Consider the following 20,583-nt stretch of genomic DNA (forward strand, 5'->3'; position numbering starts at 1 on the left):
CCCCACTCTTGCCTTTCACAGGCCCCAGATCTGTTGTGTCCTCCTCCTGCTCACACACCTTCCATGGCTCCCCATTGTTCTTGGGAGAGAGTTCCCACGCCTCATCCTGTCACTCAAAGCCCAGCCCACTGCACACATGCATGGTTCATCCCCCAACCCAACCCAAGTTCCAGCCACAAATGCTGGAAGTACGTGGAAGTAGCTCATGTCACCCCCTACAGTGGCACTAACCAGCTGGAACCAGACCAGCCCCTTGATCCATCCCACTCCTGATGATCTGGGGCTGGTTCTTGTCTGGGAACCTGATGGACCTTGAGTTCAGATCCAGGTGCCATTTTGTGGCCAAAAGTGTTCTACTCTTTCGAAGCCCAGTCTCCCCACCCTCAGTTTAGTTTCTCTCTCTCTCTCTCTCTTTTTTTTTTTTTTTTTTTTAATTTTTTTGAGGCAGAGTTTGCTCTGTCACCCAGGCTGGAGTGCAGTGGTGCAATCTCGGCTCACTGCAACCTCCGCCTCCTAGGTTCAAGCGATTCTCCCACCTCAGCCTCCCGAATAGCTGGGATTACAGGCACCTGCCACCAGGTCCGGCTAATTTTTTTGTAATTTTAGCAGAGACAGGGTTTCACCATGTTGGCCAGGCTCGTCTCGAACTCTTGACCTCAGGTGATCCACCCGCCTCAGCCTCCCAAAGTGCTGAGAATACAGGCCCGGGCCACTGTGCCCAGCCCCGCAATTGAGTTTCTGTCTCCCGTCTCAGGACCTCTGGACTTCGAGGCATACAGCGCGGCTGCCCTGCAGGAAGGCAAGTACGTCTGGGCCTGGATGCCCAGGCTGGACCGTGGGGGTGAGGAAGGCTGATATGAACGTGAAAGAAGGCACCTCCCAGTGCTCAGTTGCCCCCCAATCTATCCTCAGCGATGAAACGTTTGCGGGGAGCCAAGACCTTTCGCCTTCCGGGATTAAGCCGGCGGGAGCGGGAGCCAGAGCCACCTGCAGCTGTGTGAGAAAGCGCCCCTGCCCGGTCTGGCCCAGGCTAGCCCGGGATCCCTTCCCCTGCCCAGGCTATCCCGGAAGTCCCCTCCTAGGATAGCCCAGGAGTATCCATATTCCAGGCTGGACCAGGATTCCCTCCACCCAAGCTAGACCAGGAGTGCCTCTGCCCCAGGCTAGCTCAATATTACCGCTGCCCAAGCTAGTCCAGAATTCTTCCTTTTGCCAGGTTAGGCCAAGAACTGCCTGTCGCAGAGTAAGCTAGCATTTCCCCTGTCCGAGCTGGCCCAGGATTGTTCTGTTTGCCAAGGCTAGCCCCGACTTTCCCTACCTTCACAAGGCAGCCCTTCAAATGAGTTCCAGGATTCCTCCCCTCCCAGGCTGTTTGAGAACACTCTCTACTCAGCTAACTTCAGATTCAACCCCCTCCCCAAGCAAGCCTCAGGGTCCCACTGCCTCCAGGGCTAGCTCAGGGCAATATCACAGCCGGGGAGCTACCCCAGCTTCCATGTCCAGTGTTGGGGGCTGACAGGGGGCACCAGATGGGCTGCGGAAGCTGATACCAACATCTCTTCCTCCATCCCCAGAGATTTCCTGGAGCCCGATTCAGGGGTGAGTGACGTGGGAGGGGTCAGGCTGAGCTACAAGTGGAAGGAGTTTGATCCCACTCTTGGCTCCTAGAGACCGGATCCCTACTGGAAACTAAAGAGCCGAGATTGAGGGGCGGGCTGGAGCCTGGGGCTGAGTTCATATCCCACCTCAGCGGCAAAGTCCCGTGGACTACGTGGGTGTGAATAATGTCCCTGACGAAGCTCAGTTTGTCCCAGGAACCTGCCCACACACCCAGGGAAGACAGTCGTTGCCATCAGGGTTGTTTTGAGGTCTGAGTCAAGGCCTGGGGGCGGGGCAGGCGGTGGTTGGCAGGGTGAGATGGAAGGTTCGATAGTGGGGAGCCTGACTCACCGCTGTCCCCCAACTCCCCTAGACATGTCCAGAGGTGGATGAAGAAGGTTTCACTGTCCGGCCTGATGTGACCCAGAACAATATCCTTCTGGCACCCCCCAGGAGCAGTTGTTGGCACAGCAAGGTCAAAACTGTCCACAATAACCAGTCCACCTTCAGCATGCCTCTCTGGGTACATCCTGGAGAGTCTCCCTTGTGGATGAAGCAAACCTAAATGTAAACACCCACTCTATGGAGTCAGCACTGGGCAAGAGGGAGAGAGAAAAGGAAAGCCAGCAAGGCTTCCTGGAGGAGGGGGCACCGGTGTTGGGGTTTTGCAGCTGAATAGGAGTTTGCCAGTTAGGTCTGCACATGCTTGTGCAAAGGCTTGGCTGGGGGGTGGGAGTGCTGGTGGGACATGGTGTCAGGACTGAAGGTGGCACATGGCGAGCGATGGGATTGGGCAGGACCTCGAAGGGTTTGAGCAGGGAGGGACAAGGTTGGACTGGAGAGCTGACTGGGGAGAAGCTTGTGTTGGGATTGGCTTGGACCTTGACTGCAGCCCACGCACGGCCGAGCCCTCCCATTTCTCATCCAGCGACTCCGACTTCGATGACGAAGAGCCCCGCAAGTTCTACGTGCACATCAAGCCCGCCCCGGCCCGGGCTCCAGCCTGCAGCCCCGAGGCAGCAGCGGCACAGCTCAGGGCCACTGCGGGCAGCCTCATCCTTCCTCCTGGCCCAGGGGTGAGGCATGGGAGGGGTGCCCTGGGTGGTGCTGGCAAGGCTGGCGGGATGTGCTCATGTTGATGCTGCCCACTTTGTCCACAGGGCACCATGAAACGCCATTCTTCACGTGAGTAGCCTTTGGTCTTCAGAGTAGGGACGATCCTAAGGAGGGGAGGCTATGGGTGTGGGCTTGAATCAAAGCTCTGTTTTGTAACTTGGGGCAGGCTGCTTAACCACACTGACCTTCAGTCTCCTTTTCTGTAAAATGAGGTCATTATGAAATTAAGTGAGAGCTGAAAGGGGCAGCTGGGGCCAGGAGGAGCCAGCATCTGGAGACGGGCTCGCTCAGGCTTGAATCTGTGTCTGCCTGATTTGCTGATCACCTTGGGCAACTGGCTGGACACCCCCAAGCCTTGGTCCCTTGGTCCGTGAAGTGGGGAGCATTGCAGGCAGGGTGACAAGAAAGCTCAAGGAGGTACATCTCTTGTAGGGGACGCTGCTGGGAAACCCCAGAGACCTCGGTCTGCCCCCAGAACTGGCAGGTGGGTTCCACACGAGTGGGCAGGTGGGGGCTGTCCCCACCTCCGCCTCCCCATGTCTCCACCTGGTGTTCTCTTGTCTCGGCTGGGAGTTGATGTCATGCTGGGGTTTTTTTTGTTTTTGTTTTTGTTTTGAGACAGAGTCTTACTCTGTCGCCCAGACTGGAGTGCAGTGGCGCGATCCCGGCTCACAGCAGCCTCCACCTCCTGGGTTCAAGCAATTTTCATGCCTCAGCCTCCCAAGTAGCTGGGACTACAGGCACACACCACCACACCCAGCTAACTTTTGTATTTTTAGTAGAGACAGGGTTTCACCATGTTGGCCCGGCTGGTCTCGAACTCCTGACCTCAAGTGATCTGCCCGCCTCGGCCTCCCAAAGTGCTGGGATTACAGGCATGAGCCATTGCGCCTGGCCCATGTTGGCTTTTGAGGGACCATTTAGTCATTCATTTGATGAACATTTATTGAGTGCCTGCTATGTACTTGTGCTGTTCTAGGGCCTGGGTTCTGAGACAGGCATCCCTTCTCAGAATCACATTCTAGTGACTCAGATTTTAAGAATAGCAAATAAGGCCAGGTGTGGTGGCTCACACCTGTAATCCCAGCACTTTGGGAGGCCAAGGTGGGCAGATCACCTGAGGTTGAAAGTTCGAGACCAGCCTGACCAACATAGAGAAACCCCATCTCTACTAAAACTACAGCATTAGCTGGGCATGGTGGCGCATGCCTGTAATCCTAGCTATTCGGGAGGCTGAGGCAGGAGAATCGCTTGAACCTGGGAGGCGGAGCTTACAATGAGCTGCTGTTGCACCATTGCACTCCAGCCTGGGTAACAGGAGGAAACTCTGCCTCAAAAAAAAAAAAAAAGCAAATAAGTTAGAGCATATTCAATATTTCTAAGTGCTACGAAGAAATGAAAGCCGATGATGCAAAGACAGAAGGAGGTGACTTCCCTTGAGGTGTGGATGGGAACCTCCTCGAGGGGGTGACTTGGAGCTAAGCCCCAAAGAGGAGCCAGGAGGTGGCTATGAAGAGAGCTGGGGAAATGGAACTCCAGACTCGGAACAGGCTGAGCACCGTGGCTCACACCTGTAATCCCAGCACTTTGGGAGACCAAAGCGGGCAGATCACTTGAGGTCAGGAGTTTGAGATCAGCCTGGCCAGCATGGTGAAACCCTGTCTCTGCTAAAAGTACAAAAATTAGCCGAGCATGGTGGCAGGTGCCTGTAATCCCAGCTACTCTGGTGGCTGAGGCAGGAGAATTGCTTGAACCCAGGAAGCGGGGGTTGCAGCAAGCTGAGATTGTGCCGCACTGCAGCCTGGCCGAACGGCGAGACTCCGTCTAAAAAAAAAAAAAAAGAAGAAAAAGACCGGGAACAGCATGTGCAAAGGCCCTGGGGTGGGATGAGGCTTGGGAAAAATAGAAGCAGTCCTCTTGGCCTCACCCTCTCTAGCTGTGCAGAGAGATTGCAGTCAGAGGAGCAGGTGTCCAAGAACCTCTTTGGGCCGCCCCTGGAGTCAGCCTTTGACCACGAAGATTTTACAGGTGATGGGGATAAGGGATTGGAGGTCATGGGTGTGGCCGGAGGGAGGATGGGTGGGGCCATTGCAAAGTTAGACCAATGGAGTACCTTGGAGGCCAGGCTGGAGGGAGGACTAGTCCGTGTCAGGGTGGGCGGGGCCAGAGTACAGGTGGGAGGGGCCATAGATAGGACGGGGCCTTGGCCAGTGGGCGGTGACTGGGTGGATGGGCCGGACTTTTGTGTAGAGGGAAGTCACCAGAAGGCATAGCCTTGGGGGCTATGAATGGGGGCCCCCCTGACCTTCCCTCGACGTGGCCGTGGCCTGCAGGAGGATGGGCAGGGACTCCAAGTGGGCGAGGGTCGGAGCTGACCGCCCGCTTCCCTCCCCAAGGCTCTAGCAGCCTGGGCTTCACCTCCAGCCCCTCCCCTTTCTCCTCCTCGTCGCCCGAAAACGTGGAGGATTCCGGCCTGGACTCTCCGTCCCACGCGGCACCTGGCCCCTCCCCAGATTCCTGGGTCCCCCGCCCAGGCACCCCGCAGAGCCCGCCCAGCTGTAGGGCGCCACCCCCAGAGGCCAGGGGTATCCGAGCACCGCCTCTGACAGACTCGCCGCAGCCCCTCGCCCCGTCTCCAGGCCCCTGGGGGCTGGAGGCCTTGGCCGGAGGAGGTGAGTCCAGCGGGTCTGGGCCTGAGAGTTGCTGGAACCCTGGTCGGGTGATTGAGCGCCCGCTGTGGGCAGGGCCTGATCAGGCTGCTGGAGACACAGCTAGGACCAGGCAGGCAGAACCTCCCACCGTTGCAGGGGCAACAATGAGATGGACATTTAGCAAGGCAGGCGGTAGCGGGTGCCAGGTGGGGGCCCTCCCTGAGGAAAGAACATCTGAGCTGAGATTTGAGGGAGGTGAGGACAGAACCACGTGGACATGAGGGGAAAGACGTGCTGGGCAGAGGGCACAGCCCCTGCAAAGGCCCTGGGGCAGGAGCGCGCTAGGCCTGTCTGAAGAACAGCAAGGAGGTCTGCCTGCTGGAACAGGGTGATGAGGGGAGGAGGAGGAAGAGAAAGGGGGTGTGGGCAGGGCCTGATGGGCACGGGGAGGGCTTGTGAGTGTTACCCTGAGTAACGCTGAGGGCCATGAGCAGGGGAGGGGCGGATGGACATCGAGGCTGGGCCTGTAGGTGTCAGGTGCACAGTGGACCCTGAGTTTGGGAAAGGTCAGGTCAGAGCACCTTCTCGACAGAGCACCCCCTCCTTGAAGACGTCATCAAAACAGGAGGAGCAGCCGCCCAGAGAGAGTAGAGGAGAGGACAGAGCCGGGGACCCTGGAGGGGTTGGAGACAGGAGGACAGCAGGTTGGGGGAGAGGGGCGGGGTGGGCTCCTAGGGGCTACCTGAGGAGAATGGGAAGCCCCTGAGTCAGAGCGACTGTGGGCTGTGACCACCTCGAGGTCCCCAGCAGTGCCAACAAGGGCGCTTGGCACCCTCCATAGGAAAGGGCCTGGCTGGAGCCTGTTCAAGGGAGAGCCGAGTGGGTGGAGACCACAGACTGGGGGCAGAAGTTGTTTTTTGTTTTTTTTTTTGAGAAGGAGTTTTGCTCTTGTTGCCCAGGCTGGAGTGCAGTGGTGCGATCTTGGCTTACTGCAGCCTTTGCCTCCCAAGTTCAAGCAATTCTCTGCCTCAGCCTCCCAAGTAGCTGAACTACAGGTGCACACCGCCACACCTGGCTAATTTTTTTTTTTTTTTTTTTTTTTGAGGCAGAGTCTTGCTCTGTCGCCCAGGCTGGAGTGCAGTGGCACCATCTCGGCTCACTGCAAGTTCCACCTCCCAGGTTCACACCATTTTCTGGCTTCAGCCTCCCGAGTAGCTGGGACTACAGGCGCCCGCCACCACGCCCGGCTAATTTTTTGTGGTTTTTTTTGTTTTTTTTTTGTTGTTGTTGTTGTTGTTGTTTTTTTGAGACGGAGTCTCGCTCTGTCGCCCAGGCTGGAGTGCAGTGGCCAGATCTCGGCTCACTGCAAGCTCCGCCTCCCGGGTTCCCGCCATTCTCCTGCCTCAGCCTCCCGAGTAGCTGGGACCACAGGCGCCGCCACCTCGCCCGGCTAATTTTTTGTGTTTTTAGTAGAGACGGGGTTTCGCCGTGTTAGCCAGGATGGTCTCGATCTCCTGACCTTAGGTGATCTGCCTGCCTCGGCCTCCCAAAGTGTTGGGATTACAGGTGTGAGCCCCCACATCCGGCCTGAGCAGAGGCTGTTATCCAACCCGGCAAATTCTGCCCCCCAGGGGACATTGTCAGTGTCTAGAGACATTTTTGGTTGTCACCACCAGGCAGGAGTGGTGCTCCTGGCATTCAGTGGGTGGAGGCCTCGGTTGCTGCTCAGCACCCTACAGTGCACAGGGCAGCCACCACCCACAAGAATGGTCCAGCCCCCAAATGTCTGCGGTGCTGAGGCTGAGAAAGTCAGGTAGAGGGGGGGAGCGCAGCCTGGGGTGCAGGTGAGAGGGGAGGTAGGTGGGAGGGGAGGTAGGTGGGAGGGGAGGTAGGTAGGTGGGAGGGGAGGTAGGTAGGTGGGAGGGGAGGTAGGTAGGTGGGAGGGGAGGTAGGTAGGTGGGAGGGGAGGTAGGTGGGAGGGGAGGTAGGTAGGTGGGAGGGGAGGTAGGTAGGTGGGAGGGGAGGTAGGTAGGTGGGAGGGGAGGTAGGTAGGTGGGAGGGGAGGTAGGTAGGTGGGAGGGGAGGTGGGTAGGTGGGAGGGGAGGTGGGTGGGAGGGGAGGTAGGTGAGCAAGTGAGCACGTTCATAGATGGAACACAGCCAGAACCCTGAAGAAGCAGGAGAGGGAGGGGAGCTTGGGTGTTAAAGGCATGAGACTCAGACACAGGCCACAGTAGGTGGCTGCAGTCAGGTTCCCGGAGAGGGTAGAGGTCACAGAATGGCTGAATGTTGGCTAAAAACCCTCTGCTGAATCCCCCCTACAGTATACCTGCGTCTTAAGCCTTCAGTGCTTGCTTGCATATCCCCAGTAATGGGGAGCTCACCCCTTATTGGGCCACCATTCTGGCGTCTGGGAGGGTCAGGGGTGTGGACGGTATCCGCAGTGCTGTCTGGCACCTTTTCTGCAACCCCAGGACTTCAGACTCATTGGGGGTCTCCACGGAAAAGCCCATCTCCTATATTTTGGCTGAGTGTGTGCCCCTGGGGAGGCCCCAGAGGCCCTGGGCAGCATCTCAGCAGTGCCTCTTTGTATTTGCTCCCAGACCTGATGCCTGCACCTGCCGACGCCACAGCCAGGGAGGCCCTGGCAGCCCCACCCAGGAGACTCCGCTCTAGGAAGGTGTCCTGCCCTCTCACACGTAGCAACGGGGACCTGGTAGGTGAGGGGGTGTGGCAGGAGCTGGGCTGGGGGTCGTCTCCGGGATCAGCTTTTGGGCGCTGGTCCTGGGGCACTCATAGCCCAGACTGTCTATTTCCCTTCCAGTCTCGTTCCCTGAGCCCCTCCCCACTGGGCTCTTTAGCCCCCAGCACTACCTTGGAACGGCCCAGCTTCTCATCCCAGACAGGACATGGTACGTGAGAGCGGTCCTGGGCCCAGCTTTAGGCCTCAGTGTCACCTTCTCTGGTCTGGGTGGGTGGCTTCTCTGTTGGCAGAGGTGTGGTTGGGCGGGGGGTCTCGAGCCTGGAGCCTGTGTTCATGCTGTCTGTCCGTTGTTCCCCATTCCCTCCCCACCACCCCCAGGAGTCTCCCGGGGTCCGAGCCCTGTGGTCCTGGGCTCCCAGGATGCCCTGCCCGTAGCCACAGCCTTCACGGAGTACGTCCATGCCTACTTCCGTGGCCACAGCCCCAGGTACCCGGTGATGGGCAGACAAGGGCCCGTGGGGGGTCTGTGTTGGGGAGGGTCCAGCAGGGACAGCTTTCAAATGTGCTTCATGGTCTATCTGAGTCAAGTGACCAGGCCCCTGTCCTGAGGGCAGTGGAGCCATAGGAGGGCCTTTTTTTTTTTTTTTTTTAACTGAGACGGAGTTTCACTCTTGTTGCCCAGGCTGGAGTGCAGTGGCTCAATCTCAGCTCACTGCAACCTCCGCCTCCCGGGTTCAAGCCATTCTCCTGCCTCAGCCTCCCGAGTAGCTGGAACTACAGGTGCGTGCCACTGCACCTGACTAAATTATTGTATTTTTTGTTTGTTTGTTTTGAGACAGGGTCTCACTCTGTTGCCCAGGCTGGAGTGTAGTGGTGTGATCTTGGCTCACTGCAAACTCTGCCTCCTGGGTTCAAGAGATTCTCCTGCCTCAGCCTCCCAAGTAATTATGGGATTACAGGCACACATCACCACACCCGGGTGATTTTGTGTTTTTAGTCGAGACCGGGTTTCACCATGTTGGCCAGGCTGGTCTCGAACTCTTGGCCTCAAGTGATCCACCTGCCTCGGCCTCCCAAGGTGCTGGGATTATAGACATGAGCCACCGTGCCCGGCCATAGGAGAGCATTTGAGCAGGGCTAGGCATTGCTGTAGACTCCAAGGCTGCCGTGGGCATTGAGATGAAGGGAGTGACACTAGAAGTTAGGCCCAGTAAGGAGGTAAGGGGATGGGTTAAGGACGAGTGGAGGGCAGGGGTATATATTGGGGTGGCTTTCAGCAGAAAAGATCTAAAAGTCAAACCATGAAGAAGAGGAGAGTGTCAGATCAAAAACCCAAGCAAAGGACAGCTAAAAAAACTGAACATTTTAATTTGAGCTCCCTGGTGGCCTAGGAGAAAAGAGAACTAGGGAAGGAGATGTTGCTGCCTCCTTCAGCCCAGGGTGGATTCTTCCTGTCCAGGCAGGAATGAAAGAGGAGGAGGTTGGGGGAAAGGATATGGGGGATCATCAGGGCCATCCTAGATCTGAGGTGTCTGGGGAGCCACAGGCATCAGTGGAACCAGGAGAAGGGGGAGGATGAGACACCAGGCAGAGCCCTAAGCCAACACCCAGTCCCCTCATCCTCCCCAGCTGCCTGGCTCGAGTAACTGGGGAGCTGACCATGACCTTCCCTGCTGGCATCGTGCGTGTGTTCAGCGGGACCCCACCCCCACCTGTCCTCAGCTTCCGGCTTGTACACACAGCCCCTATTGAGCACTTCCAGCCCAACGCCGATCTGCTCTTCAGGTACTATGGATGGGCAGTGGGAGAGGGCCTCGGAGGCTGCTGGGGGTTAGGGGCTTCCGGGCTCTGAATTCCCTCTCTGCTTCCTGGGAATTTTTTTTTTTTTGTAGAGATAGAGTCTTGCTCTGTCACCCAGGCTGGAGTGCAATGGCGTGATCTTGGCTCACTGCAACTCCGCCTCCCGGGTTCAAGCAATTCTCCTGCCTCAGCTTCCCGAGTAGCTGGGATTACAGGCCACTACACTCAGCTAATTTCTTTTGTATTTTAGTAAAGACAGGGTTTCACCTTGTTGCCCAGGCTGGTCTCGAACTCCTGAGCTCAGGCAATCCGTCTGCCTTGGCCTCCCAAAGTGCTAGGATTACAGGCGTGAGCCACCACACCCGGCCTGATTTTTTTTTTTAATTATTATTATTATTGTTTTGAGATACAGTTTTGCTATCGTTGCCTAGGCTGGGGTGCAGTGGTGTGATCTCGGCTCACTGCAACCTCCACCTCCTGGGTTCAAGTGATTCTCCTGCCTCAGCCTCCTGAGTAGCTGGGATTACAGGCATGTGCCACCATGCCTGGCTGATTTTTGCATTTTTAGTAGAAATGGGGTTTCACCACGATGGTCAGGCTGGTCTTAAACTCCTGACCTCAGGTGATCCACCTGTCTCAGCCTCCCAAAGTGCTGGGATTACAAGCATGAGCCACCGCACCCAGCCGCCTCCTGGGATTTGCCGTGTGGCCTGGGGCAAGTAACTTGCCCTCTCTGACCCTTGTTTTCCATCCCTCCTTTACTGCCACCACCACTACCATCCAGGTAGGGCTTTGCTGGGCCCAGGGTGGACCAGGAAATTACATCTTTAGGAAGGGGTAGATTGAATGCTGGGAGCCCTGGGAGGGCATGTCCCGAGGATTGCGGTGATCAGTCCGGGTTTCTGCAGTGACCCCTCCGAGAGTGACCCTGAGACCAAAGACTTCTGGCTCAACATGGCAGCTCTGACCGAGGCTCTGCAGCGCCAGGCAGAGCAGAACCCCACCGCCTCCTACTACAACGTGGTGCTGCTGCGATACCAGGTGTGCCACCCGCATGGGTCCGGGAGGAGGTGGTGGAGTAGGGGACACGGTGAGCTGGCAGCAGACCTGGAGGCGCCTGCATGTTGGTCAGGCTGGTCTCGAACTCCTGACCTCAAGAGATCCAACCCGTGAGAGCTGATGAGCTGGAGGGAGTAGGCAGGGTGGGTGGGGAATGAAGGGTGGAGGAGTAGGCAGTGTGGGAGAGCATGCATCCCCTGTTGCAGATAGCATCTTTATATGAACTAGAAGCAGCCTAGCCCTGGAATCTTTCACTTGAACTTCCCTGGGAGAGTTTGTTAGAATGAGGCGCTCTCCTGCCCCCTGCTGGAAACCTGGTGTAATACAGCCTCTCATCCATCAAATCTCCCTGTGATTGGGCCCCCTTGGGGCGGTGTGTGCATCGCGGGGTCAAGTGGTTGAATAGCACATGATGTGGCAAGACGGGATGGCCCAAGCTGTGTCCTCTCTCCCATTCTCATTCTTCCTAGTTCTCCCGCCCGGGTCCCCAGTCTGTGCCTCTGCAGCTCAGTGCCCACTGGCAGTGTGGGGCCACCCTCACCCAGGTCTCAGTGGAGTACGGCTACCGGCCCGGTGCCACAGCTGTGCCCACGCCACTCACGAACGTCCAGATCCTGCTGCCTGTGGGGGAACCTGTGACCAACGTCCGCCTGCAGCCGGCCGCCACCTGGTGAGGGCGTGCAGGAAGCCAAGGAAAACTTAGCAGTTTCCCCCATAACCCCAGACTTTCTCCTTGATGCAACAGTTAAAGGGTGCACCCTAGGCCTGACCGTTAACTGTGAGCCCACCTTCCTTAGCACTGAGGGTGATATTATGAGGGCCAGGCGCTGTGGCTCATGCCTGTAATTGCAGTGCTTTGGGAGGCTGAGGTGGGAGGATCACTTGAGGCCAGGAGTTTGAGACCAGCCTGGGCAATATAGTGAGACCTCATCGCTACAAAAAAATATTTTGTTTATTTATTTATTTTATTTATTTTGAGATGAAGTCTCACTCTGTCGTGCAGGTTGGAGCGCAGTGGCACGATCTCAGCTCACTGCAACCTCCGCCTCCCGGGTTCAAGCGATTTTTCTCTGCCTCAGCCTCCCGAGTAGCTGGGATTACGAGGGCCTGCTACACGCCCAGCTGATTTTTGTATTTTTTTAGTAGACGTGGGGTTTCACCATGTTGGCCAGGCTTGTCTCGAACTCCTGACCTCAGGTGATCCACCCGCCTTGGCCTCCCAAAGTACCGGGATTATAGGCATGAGCCACTGTGTCCAGCCTTGCAAAAAAAATATTTTAAAAAGTAGTCAATCATGGTAGTGTGCTCTTGTAGTCCCAGCTACTCAGCAGGCTGAGACAGAAGGATCGCTTGAACCCAGGAGTTGAGGCTTCAGGGAGTTACCCTGGGTGACAACTGTCTCTTAAAAAACAAAAATTGTCACCCCTGTAATCCCAGCACTTTGGGAGGCTGAGGCAGGCGGATCACGAGGTCAGGAGATCGAGACCATCCTGGCTAACACGGTGAAACACCGTCTCTACTAAACAAAATAGAAGAAATTAGCCAGGCATGGTGGCGGGCGCCTGTAGTCCCAGCTACTTGGGAAGCTGAGGCAGGAGAATGGTGTGAACCCGGGAGGCGGAGCTTGCAGTGAGCCGAGATCGTGCCGCCGCACTCCAGTCTGGGCGACAGAAAGAGACTTCATCTCAAAAAAAGAAAAAACAAAAATTAAATTAAAAAAAAAAAGTCGGCCGGGCGCGGTGGCTCACGCTTGTAATCCCAGCACTTTGGGAGGCCGAGGCGGGCGGATCACAAGGTCAGGAGATCGAGACTACGGTGAAACCCTGTCTCTGCTAAAAATACAAAAAATTAGCTGGGCGCGGTGGCGGGCGCCTGTAGTCCCTGCTACTCAGGAGGCTGAGGCAGGAGAATGGCGGGAACCCGGGAGGCGGAGCTTGCAGTGAGCCAAGATCGCGCCACTGCACTCCAGCCTGGGAGACAGAGCGGGACTCCGTCTTGAAAAAAAACAAAAACAAAAAACAAAAACAAAAACAACAACAACAACAAAAAGTCTGCTGTGAAAAAGCCAGACTTATAGGACAGAATGCATCATCTAAAAGTGCAAGGAAGCCGGACATGGTGGCTTATGCCGGTAATCCCAGCACTTTGGAAGACCCAGGCAGGTGGATCACCTGAGGTCAGGAGTTTGAGACCAGCCTGGCCAATATGGTGAAACCCTGTCTCTACTAAAAATACAAAAAGTAGCCAGGCATGGTGGTGGGCGTCTGTAATCCCAGCTACTCAGGAGGCTGAGGGAGGAGAATCGCTTGAACCCGGGAGGCATAGGCTGCAGTGAGCAGAGATCAGGCCAGTGCACACCAGCCAGGGCAACAGAGTGAGGCACCATCTCAAAACACACACACACACACACATAAAAGTGCTGCAAGGCTGTGTGGCTCCGCGGCTGTTCCATATCTCACCCCCATTTCACAGATGGGGAAATTGAGGTGAAGTGGGGGAGAAAGTTTGCTGGGGTCACACAGCTAGGAGGCTGCTGAGGCGGGACCCTGGGCTCTCAGCATCCTCTGTGGGGAAGCCCTGATCAAGATTCTCTCACGGCCAGGAACCTGGAGGAGAAGCGGCTCACGTGGAGGCTTCCAGATGTGTCTGAGGCAGGGGGTGAGCTGTGGTTGTGCATGAGGGCTGGGTGGGAGGGACTGGGGTCAGCTGGGAGGCCCTTATTTATGTTGGGGAAGAATTAGGGACATACTGAGGGCGGGCAAGTATGGGCATTGAGGAAGGCTTTAAAAAGCTGGAGGAGGGCCGGGCTGGGTGGCATAGTCTGTAATCCCAGTGGTTTGGGAGGCCCAGGCTGCAGGATCACATGAGTCCAGCAGTTGGAGGCTGCAGTGACCTATGATCGCACCACTGCACTCTAGCCTGGGCAATAGAGCCAGACCCTGTCTCTAAAAAACAAACAAAAAAGGCCAGGTGCAGTGGCTCATGCCTGTAATCCCAGCACTTTGGGAGGCCAAGGCAGGTGGATCACTTGAGGTCAGGAGTTCAAGACCAGCCTGGCCAGCATGGTGAAACCCCGTCTCTACTAAAAATATAAAAATTAGCCAGGCGTGGTGGCATGCATCTGTGATCCCAGCTACTCGGGAGGCTGAGGCAGGAGAATCGCTTGAACCCAGTAGGCGGAGGTTTTAGTGAGCTGAGATCATGCCACCGCACTCTGGCCAGGGTGACAGAGTGAGACTGTCTCAAAAAAAAAAAAAAAAAAAAGCTGGAGGAGGGCCGAGCACAGTGGCATAGGTCTGTAATCCCAGTGCTTTGGGAGGCCCAGGTGGGAGGATCACTTGAGCCCAGGAGTTGGAGGCTGCAGTGACCTATGACTGTACCACTACACTCCAGCCTGGGCAACATAGCCAGACCCTGTCTCTAAAAAAAAAAAAAAAAAAGCTGGAGGAGAGGGCGTCCCAGGGCCAGATGGCCAGACACAGCAGGTGCAAAGGCTCTGAGGCTGGACTCCCTTGCCAGCCACACAAAGCCCAGGGATGCCAGGAGAGACGGATGCAGGGGATTGAAGGGAGGTCTGATGGGGCACATGAAGGCCACAGAACAAAGGGCTTCAGGTGTGGGCCAAAGAGGAGCCTGTTTCACAGCTGGGATGCGGCTGGTGCCAGGGCACAGCTGACTGCAGGTCTCCCCAGGCTCTGGCCGCCTCTCTGCCAGCTGGGAGCCGCTCTCAGGGCCCAGCACACCTAGCCCCGTGGCCGCACAGTTCACCAGCGAGGGGGCCACTCTGTCGGGCGTGGACTTGGAACTGGTGGGCAGCGGTTACCGCATGTCACTGGTGAAGAGGAGGTTTGCCACAGGTACTCCCCAGCCCTGCTCTGGGTGACCTCAGGAGCCGGGACCTTGCTGGGGGCAAGCCCTGGGATGTGGGGAGGGATTGGGGCGTGGGGATCCTTGGGAAGGATAGGTGGGTGTTGGGGCCAGGAGACCCCAGATGGGGGGCACAGGTGGGCAAGGAGTCAGGGCCCCATGTGTCTGGGGCTGGCCCCTGGAGGACATCCTTGAAAGGACCCAAACCAGGGAGCCCGAAGTCCCCCCTGCCATCCCCTCCTCCAGCCCCACCCTGTTCTCCTGCCCCCAACAAGGGGCTCCTGGGGCCCAGTGGCAGCAAGGACAAGAGATACGGGGGTGTTTTGAAGAGGACAAGGATGATTGAAGCATCCCAGAGTCAGAGCCGGGGAACCCCTCCTGTACCCCTTCTCCCCACCGCTCCCCCTCACTGCTGCGCCCCCACAGGGATGTACCTAGTGAGCTGCTGAACCCGTAAATGCTGCCGCCCCAGCTCTACACTGCGCCCTGGTGCTGGCTGACTGCTCCCTACCCTCCTGCTGGACCCTGGGGCCTCCCGCCCCAGTCTCCCTGAGGCCCAGACTCCACGGAGAGGAGCCCCATGCCCAGCCGGCTGAGCCCAAGATTCGCTCCTCCCCCTCATGCCAACCCCACACAGGTCCTGGCCTTTTAATGTTCTTTGAATAAACACTTTATTTTCTAATAAAATAAAAAAGGAAACCTTTTCCTGCTCCAGGAAGTATCCTTTGCATTGCCAGAGAGGGGAGGAAGAGAAGGCGGATGAACGTGAGAGAACTAACGCACCTCCCTCCCTGCACTGCGTTCAACCTGTACAGGGCCATTCTGGGAGAGAAGGAATCAGACACCGCAGCCCCATGGGCCCAGAGGTGGGCTAGAGGGAGGGGGGAGGACTAGAGAAGCCCAGAAAGGGGTGCCAGGAGTCTTCCCAAGCAGTCAGGAAAACTTTCTAACGAGGGGGCATTATAAATGGGATTTTGAGGTATGAGTAGGAGTTAGCAAGCTAGGCATGGGCATCCCAAGCAAAGTGATAGAAGGTTGTTAGTTCAGTGAGGAAGCAATTAGTCAACCTACAAACATTAATTGAGTATCTACTGTATACCATGTAGCGGGGAGAGAGCTGTGAGCGGGACAAAGTCCTTGGAAGCCAGGAAGTGGAGATAGGAAGCCTGAGTGAAGAACCTGCTTGGCTGCCACTGGCTGTGTGATTTTGAGCGTGGGACTTGAGCCTCAGTTAGCGCATCTGCAACTCACCTCACTGGGTATCTGTGGGAGGTCACACACTTAGAAGAGTGCCAACTATAGGGCAAAACCCCCAGTAGTACCAGGCAGCTTTGGGAGCCCTAGGAGGAGGGTCGGCATTGGTGCAGGTGTGCAAGAGTGGCCCGCTGGGGAGGGCAGGACAGAAACAGTAACAGAGACTGCAGTGGGGAGCAGGTCCGAGCCCAGTGGACAGTCTTAGGTCCTGATGGACATTCAGGGAACCAGGTCCCATGTTCCTGACCTTGAGGCTGTACAGACCCCAGAGAGCAAGCCCAGACTGGACGAAGCTCAAAAGGAAGGAAGGAGGAGGCGGGATTTGGCCTGAGACCTGCTGTGCGCTTTCTCTGATCCTCCCACCCTGTCCTCGAAAGAGAGAGTGCCTCTGGCTGTGCCTTGGTTTCCTTGTCTGTAAGGTGGGAGGAATCCTGTAGTTGGGAGAGGTTCAGGGAGCATTCCTGGCGCAAAGCAAGTGCATAAGTAACATTGGCTGAGAGTTGGGCACCGTGGCTCACACCTGTAATCCCAATGCTTTGGGAGGCTGAGGCAGGAGGATCACTTGAGACCAGGAGTTCAAGACCAGCCTGGGAAAATAGCAAGACCCCCTGTTTCTACAAAAATAGGAAAATTGACCAAGCATGGTGGCACACGCCTATTGTCCGAGCTACTCAGGAGGCTGAGGCAGGAGGATCAAATGAGCCCAGGAGGTTGAGGCTACAGTGAGCTAAGATCACACTGGTGCTCTCCAACCTGGGCAGCCACAGAGTGAGACACTGTCTCTTAAAACAAAATAGGCCGGGTAGGGTGGCTCATGCCTATAATCCCAGCACTTTGGGAGGCCGAGGCAGGTGGACCATTTGAGGTCAGGAGTTCAAGACCAGCCTGGCCAACATGGTGAAACCCCGTCTCCCCTAAAAATACAAAAATTGGCCAGGTGATAGTGGTGTGTACCTGTAGTCCCAGCTACCTAGGAGGCTGAGGCAGGAGAATTGCTTGAGCCTGGGAAGCAGAAGTAGCGATGAGCCCAGATTGCACCACTGCGCTCCAGTCTGGGCGACAGAGTGAGACCCTGTATCAAAACAAAACAAAATAAAAACAACAAAAAAAAGTCAACTGTAGGAAGGAATGATGATTATAGGAGTTGGGGCATCAAATGGGGGCAGAGGTGGCTGCAGCACCTGCCCTGTCTGGCTACAAACAGCCCAGGGACTTCCAAGCCCTTCATGTCTTCTCCCTTGCAGGTCTTAGCATCTAGGCTGTAAATTCAGAGACCACACCTGCGCAGCGGGGCCCTGGGTGTTGGAGAGAGCTGCAGCTTTATAGAGGTGATAAAATCAAAATTTGTTTGCCATCACCTCCTCATAATGTAGCCTGATCTGGGTGTGGGTTCTTTCCTGTCTCATAAGTGGCAGGTACGTGGCACCTCCAAGTAGTTTTAATTGGCCTTCCTTGGGACACACATGAGGCTGGGCACCTTTGAAAATGAAGAAGTCATCTGGGATGGTGACTCATGCCTGTAAGTCCAGCACTCTGGGAGGCCAAGGCAGGCAGATCACTTGAGGTCAGGAATTCAAGACCAGCCTGGCCAACATGGTAGAACCCCATCTCTACTAAAAATACAAAAATAAGCCAGGCGTGGTGGTGGGCGCCTGTAATCCGCTATTTGGGAGGTTGAGGCAGGAGAATCGCTGGAGCCCAGGAGGAGGAGGAGGTTGCAGTGAGCTGAGAACATGCCACTGCACTCCAGCCTGGGAGACAGAGTGAGACTCCATCTCAAAAAAAAAAAAAAAAACACCAAACAAACAGGGCTGGGTGTGTTGGCTCACGCCTGTAATCCCAGCACTTTGGCCAACATGGCCAGGAGTTGAGGCCAGGAGTTCGAGACCAGCCTGGCCAACATGGTGAAACCCCATCTCTACTAAGAATACAAAAGTTAGCTGGGTGTGGTGGCAGGTGCCTGTAATCTCAGCTACTGGGGAGGCTGAGGCAGGAGAATTGCTTGAATCCGGCAGGTGGAGGTTGCAGTGAGACGAGATGGCGCCACTGCACTCCAGCCTGGGTGACAGAGCAAGACTGCATCTCAAACAAACAAAGACAACACAAAAAACACAAGCAAACAATAAAGCGCAGAAGGCATTTTTCCCAGGTGTGGTCTCCTAACTGCCCAACCTTCCAGAGCAGGTGTGACATAACCTGTCTTAGAAGAGTGAATTCCAAAAGAGAGGGCATGGAACCTGTTAAACCTGCCAACCCCGGGCAGGCGTGATTCCATTATTCAGTTTACATGACCTGGTCTCTTCCACCCGGGTGGCCTTAAAACCTCAGCTGTGACACAGAGTGATCCGTTGGCACTGCGCCATCAACTGGGTCACGTGTCAGAGGCCACCCCCAGCTGGTAAGTGACCTAACTGGATTTTCTTTTGAGCTGAAATTCACAAAACAAAAAATGAACCACTATAAGGTGAACAATTCAGTGAGTTTCAGTATATTCATAATACTGTACAGCCACACCCTTTATCTAATTTCAGCACATCTTCATCCCCTTGGAAAGGAAACCCCGTCCCCTTCAGCAGTCATGCCCCATTTCCCCTCCCACAGCCCCTGGCAACCACTCATCCGCTTCCTGTCTCTCTGGATTTGCCTGTTCTGGGCATTTCATATAAATGGAATCATACAACACGTGGCCTTTTGTGTCTGGCTTCTTTCACTCAGCATCGTGTTTTTGAGTTTCATCCCCGTTGTAGCATGGATCAGGACTTCAATATCTTAACAGGACTTCAATCTCTCACTCTGTCACCCAGGCTGGAGTGCAGTGGCATGATCTCGGCTCACTGCAACCTCCATCTCCTGGATTTAAGCAGTTCTCCTGCTTCAGCTCCCCGAGTAGCTGGCATTACAAGCATGCACCACTATGCCCAGCTAATTTTTGTATTTTTAGTAGAGACGGGATTTTGCCATGTTGGCCAAGCTGGTCTCGAACTCCTGACCTCAAGTGATCTGCCCATCTCAGCCTCCCAAAGTGCTGGGATTACAGGCATGAGCTACCGCGCCTGGCCAGGACTTTAGTATTTCTGATGGCTGAATAAAACTCCAGGCAGGATACAGTGGCTCACACCTGTAACCCCAGCACTTTGGGAGGCCAAGGCAGGTGGATTGCTTGAGGTCAGGGGTTCAAGACCAGCCCGGGCAACATGGTGAAACCCCCATCTCTACTAAAAATACAAAAAGTAGCTGGGCATGGTGGCAGGTATCTGTAATCCCAGCTATTCGGGAAACTGAGGCAGGAGAATCACTTGAACCTGGGAAGTAGAGGTTGCAGTGAGCCAAGATCCTGCCACTGCACTCCAGCCTGGGTGACAGAGTGAAACTCCGTCTCAAAAAAAAAAAAAAAAAAAAAGAGACTCAAGACTCCACTGATGGACCACATATTGTTTATACATTCATCCACTGGACATTTGGGCGGGTTACCTCCACCCAAACAGCTGAAAAGAGCATTGTGAATCATGCTATGAACTTGCCTATGCAAGCATTTGTTTGAACACCTGTTTTCAGTTCCTTTGGGTAGATACCTAAGAGGGCAATGGCGGGATCATAGGGTCATTCTAGTCTGTATTTGAACCCAGGCCCTTCACCACCAGAATTCACTCTATTGCATCCAGTGAACCCCAGAATCACCCGGTTTAAAAGGACTGGGGGCTCAGGTGTCTGCATGTCTTACACATGGGAAAAGGGTAGGAGCGTTCAGTTTCCTAGGTGAGTGGGGCGGGGCTAGAGCTCACATCCTTCCAGCACCCTCAATTATGGAGAGCCAGCACCTGGTGGAGGAGGGGATGGGCCGGGACCCTGTCACAGGATGGTACTTTTTTTTTTTTTTTTTTTGAGATGGAGTCTTGCTCTGTTGCGCAGGCTGGAGTGTAGTGGTGCTATCTCTGCTCACTGCAACCTCTACCTCCCAGGTTCAAGCGATTCTCCTGCCTCAGCCTCCTGAGCAGCTGGGATTACAGGCACCTGCCACCACACCTGGCTAGTTTTTTTGTCTTTTTGTTTTTTATGAGACGGAGTCTCACTCTTCTCCCAGACTGGAGTGTAGTGGCATGATCTCTGCTCACTGCAACCTCTACCTCCCAGGTTCAAGCGATTCTCCTGCCTCAGCCTCCTGAGCAGCTGGGATTACAGGCGCCTGCCACCACACCTGGCTAGTTTTTTTGTCTTTTTGTTTTTTATGAGACGGAGTCTCACTCTTCTCCCAGACTGGAGTGTAGTGGCATGATCTCTGCTCACTGCAACCTCTACCTCCCAGGTTCAAGTGATTCTTCTGCCTCAGCCTCCCCAGTAACTAGGATTACAGGTGCCCGCCAGTATGCCTGGCTAATTTTTGTATGTTTTAGTAGAGAAAGGGTTTCGTCATGTTGGCCAGGCTGGTCTCAAACTCCTGACCTCAGGTGACCCACCCACTTTGGCCTTGGCAGGTGCTGGGATTACCAGCATGATCTGCCCACCTCAGCCTTCCAAAATGCTGGGATTACAGGGG

The 20,583-nt window shown here is 55.5% G+C and overlaps 2 protein-coding genes across 49 annotated transcripts in view; both read left to right on the top strand.

Moving 5' to 3' along the window:
• The window catches only part of FCHO1 (FCH and mu domain containing endocytic adaptor 1), a 41,544-nt gene extending 26,046 nt beyond the window's left edge, over window positions 1–15,498 (top strand). For 29 of the 48 annotated variants that reach the window (XM_077978429.1, XM_077978430.1, XM_077978398.1 and 26 more), the window contains 18 exons: window positions 755–799; window positions 913–997; window positions 1,575–1,599; window positions 1,973–2,030; window positions 2,497–2,675; window positions 2,760–2,784; window positions 3,148–3,199; window positions 4,652–4,743; window positions 5,112–5,387; window positions 7,969–8,081; window positions 8,190–8,277; window positions 8,448–8,556; window positions 9,699–9,854; window positions 10,778–10,910; window positions 11,399–11,598; window positions 13,531–13,586; window positions 14,621–14,785; window positions 15,222–15,498. In XM_077978429.1, coding sequence (XP_077834555.1) covers window positions 755–799; window positions 913–997; window positions 1,575–1,599; window positions 1,973–2,030; window positions 2,497–2,675; window positions 2,760–2,784; window positions 3,148–3,199; window positions 4,652–4,743; window positions 5,112–5,387; window positions 7,969–8,081; window positions 8,190–8,277; window positions 8,448–8,556; window positions 9,699–9,854; window positions 10,778–10,910; window positions 11,399–11,598; window positions 13,531–13,586; window positions 14,621–14,785; window positions 15,222–15,244 — 1,880 coding nt within the window. In that variant the 3' untranslated portion in view covers window positions 15,245–15,498. Of the gene's footprint in view, window positions 1–754; window positions 804–912; window positions 998–1,574; window positions 1,635–1,972; window positions 2,031–2,417; window positions 2,676–2,759; window positions 2,785–3,110; window positions 3,200–4,651; window positions 4,744–5,111; window positions 5,388–7,968; window positions 8,082–8,189; window positions 8,278–8,447; window positions 8,557–9,698; window positions 9,855–10,777; window positions 10,911–11,398; window positions 11,599–13,530; window positions 13,587–14,620; window positions 14,786–15,221 lie in introns of all 48 variants that reach the window. The other 19 variants (XM_077978423.1, XM_077978422.1, XM_077978421.1 and 16 more) reach the window with 10 other exon arrangements.
• CCDC124 (coiled-coil domain containing 124) overlaps window positions 7,181–20,583 on the top strand; it is a 166,795-nt gene continuing 153,392 nt past the window's right edge. The window contains exon 1 of the mRNA XM_077978485.1: window positions 7,181–7,191. The gene's annotated coding sequence lies outside the window, so the exon portion shown is untranslated. The remainder of the gene's footprint in view (window positions 7,192–20,583) is intronic.

Source organism: Macaca mulatta, chromosome 19 (assembly GCF_049350105.2).
Source record: "Macaca mulatta isolate MMU2019108-1 chromosome 19, T2T-MMU8v2.0, whole genome shotgun sequence".
Classification (NCBI taxonomy): domain Eukaryota; kingdom Metazoa; phylum Chordata; class Mammalia; order Primates; family Cercopithecidae; genus Macaca; species Macaca mulatta.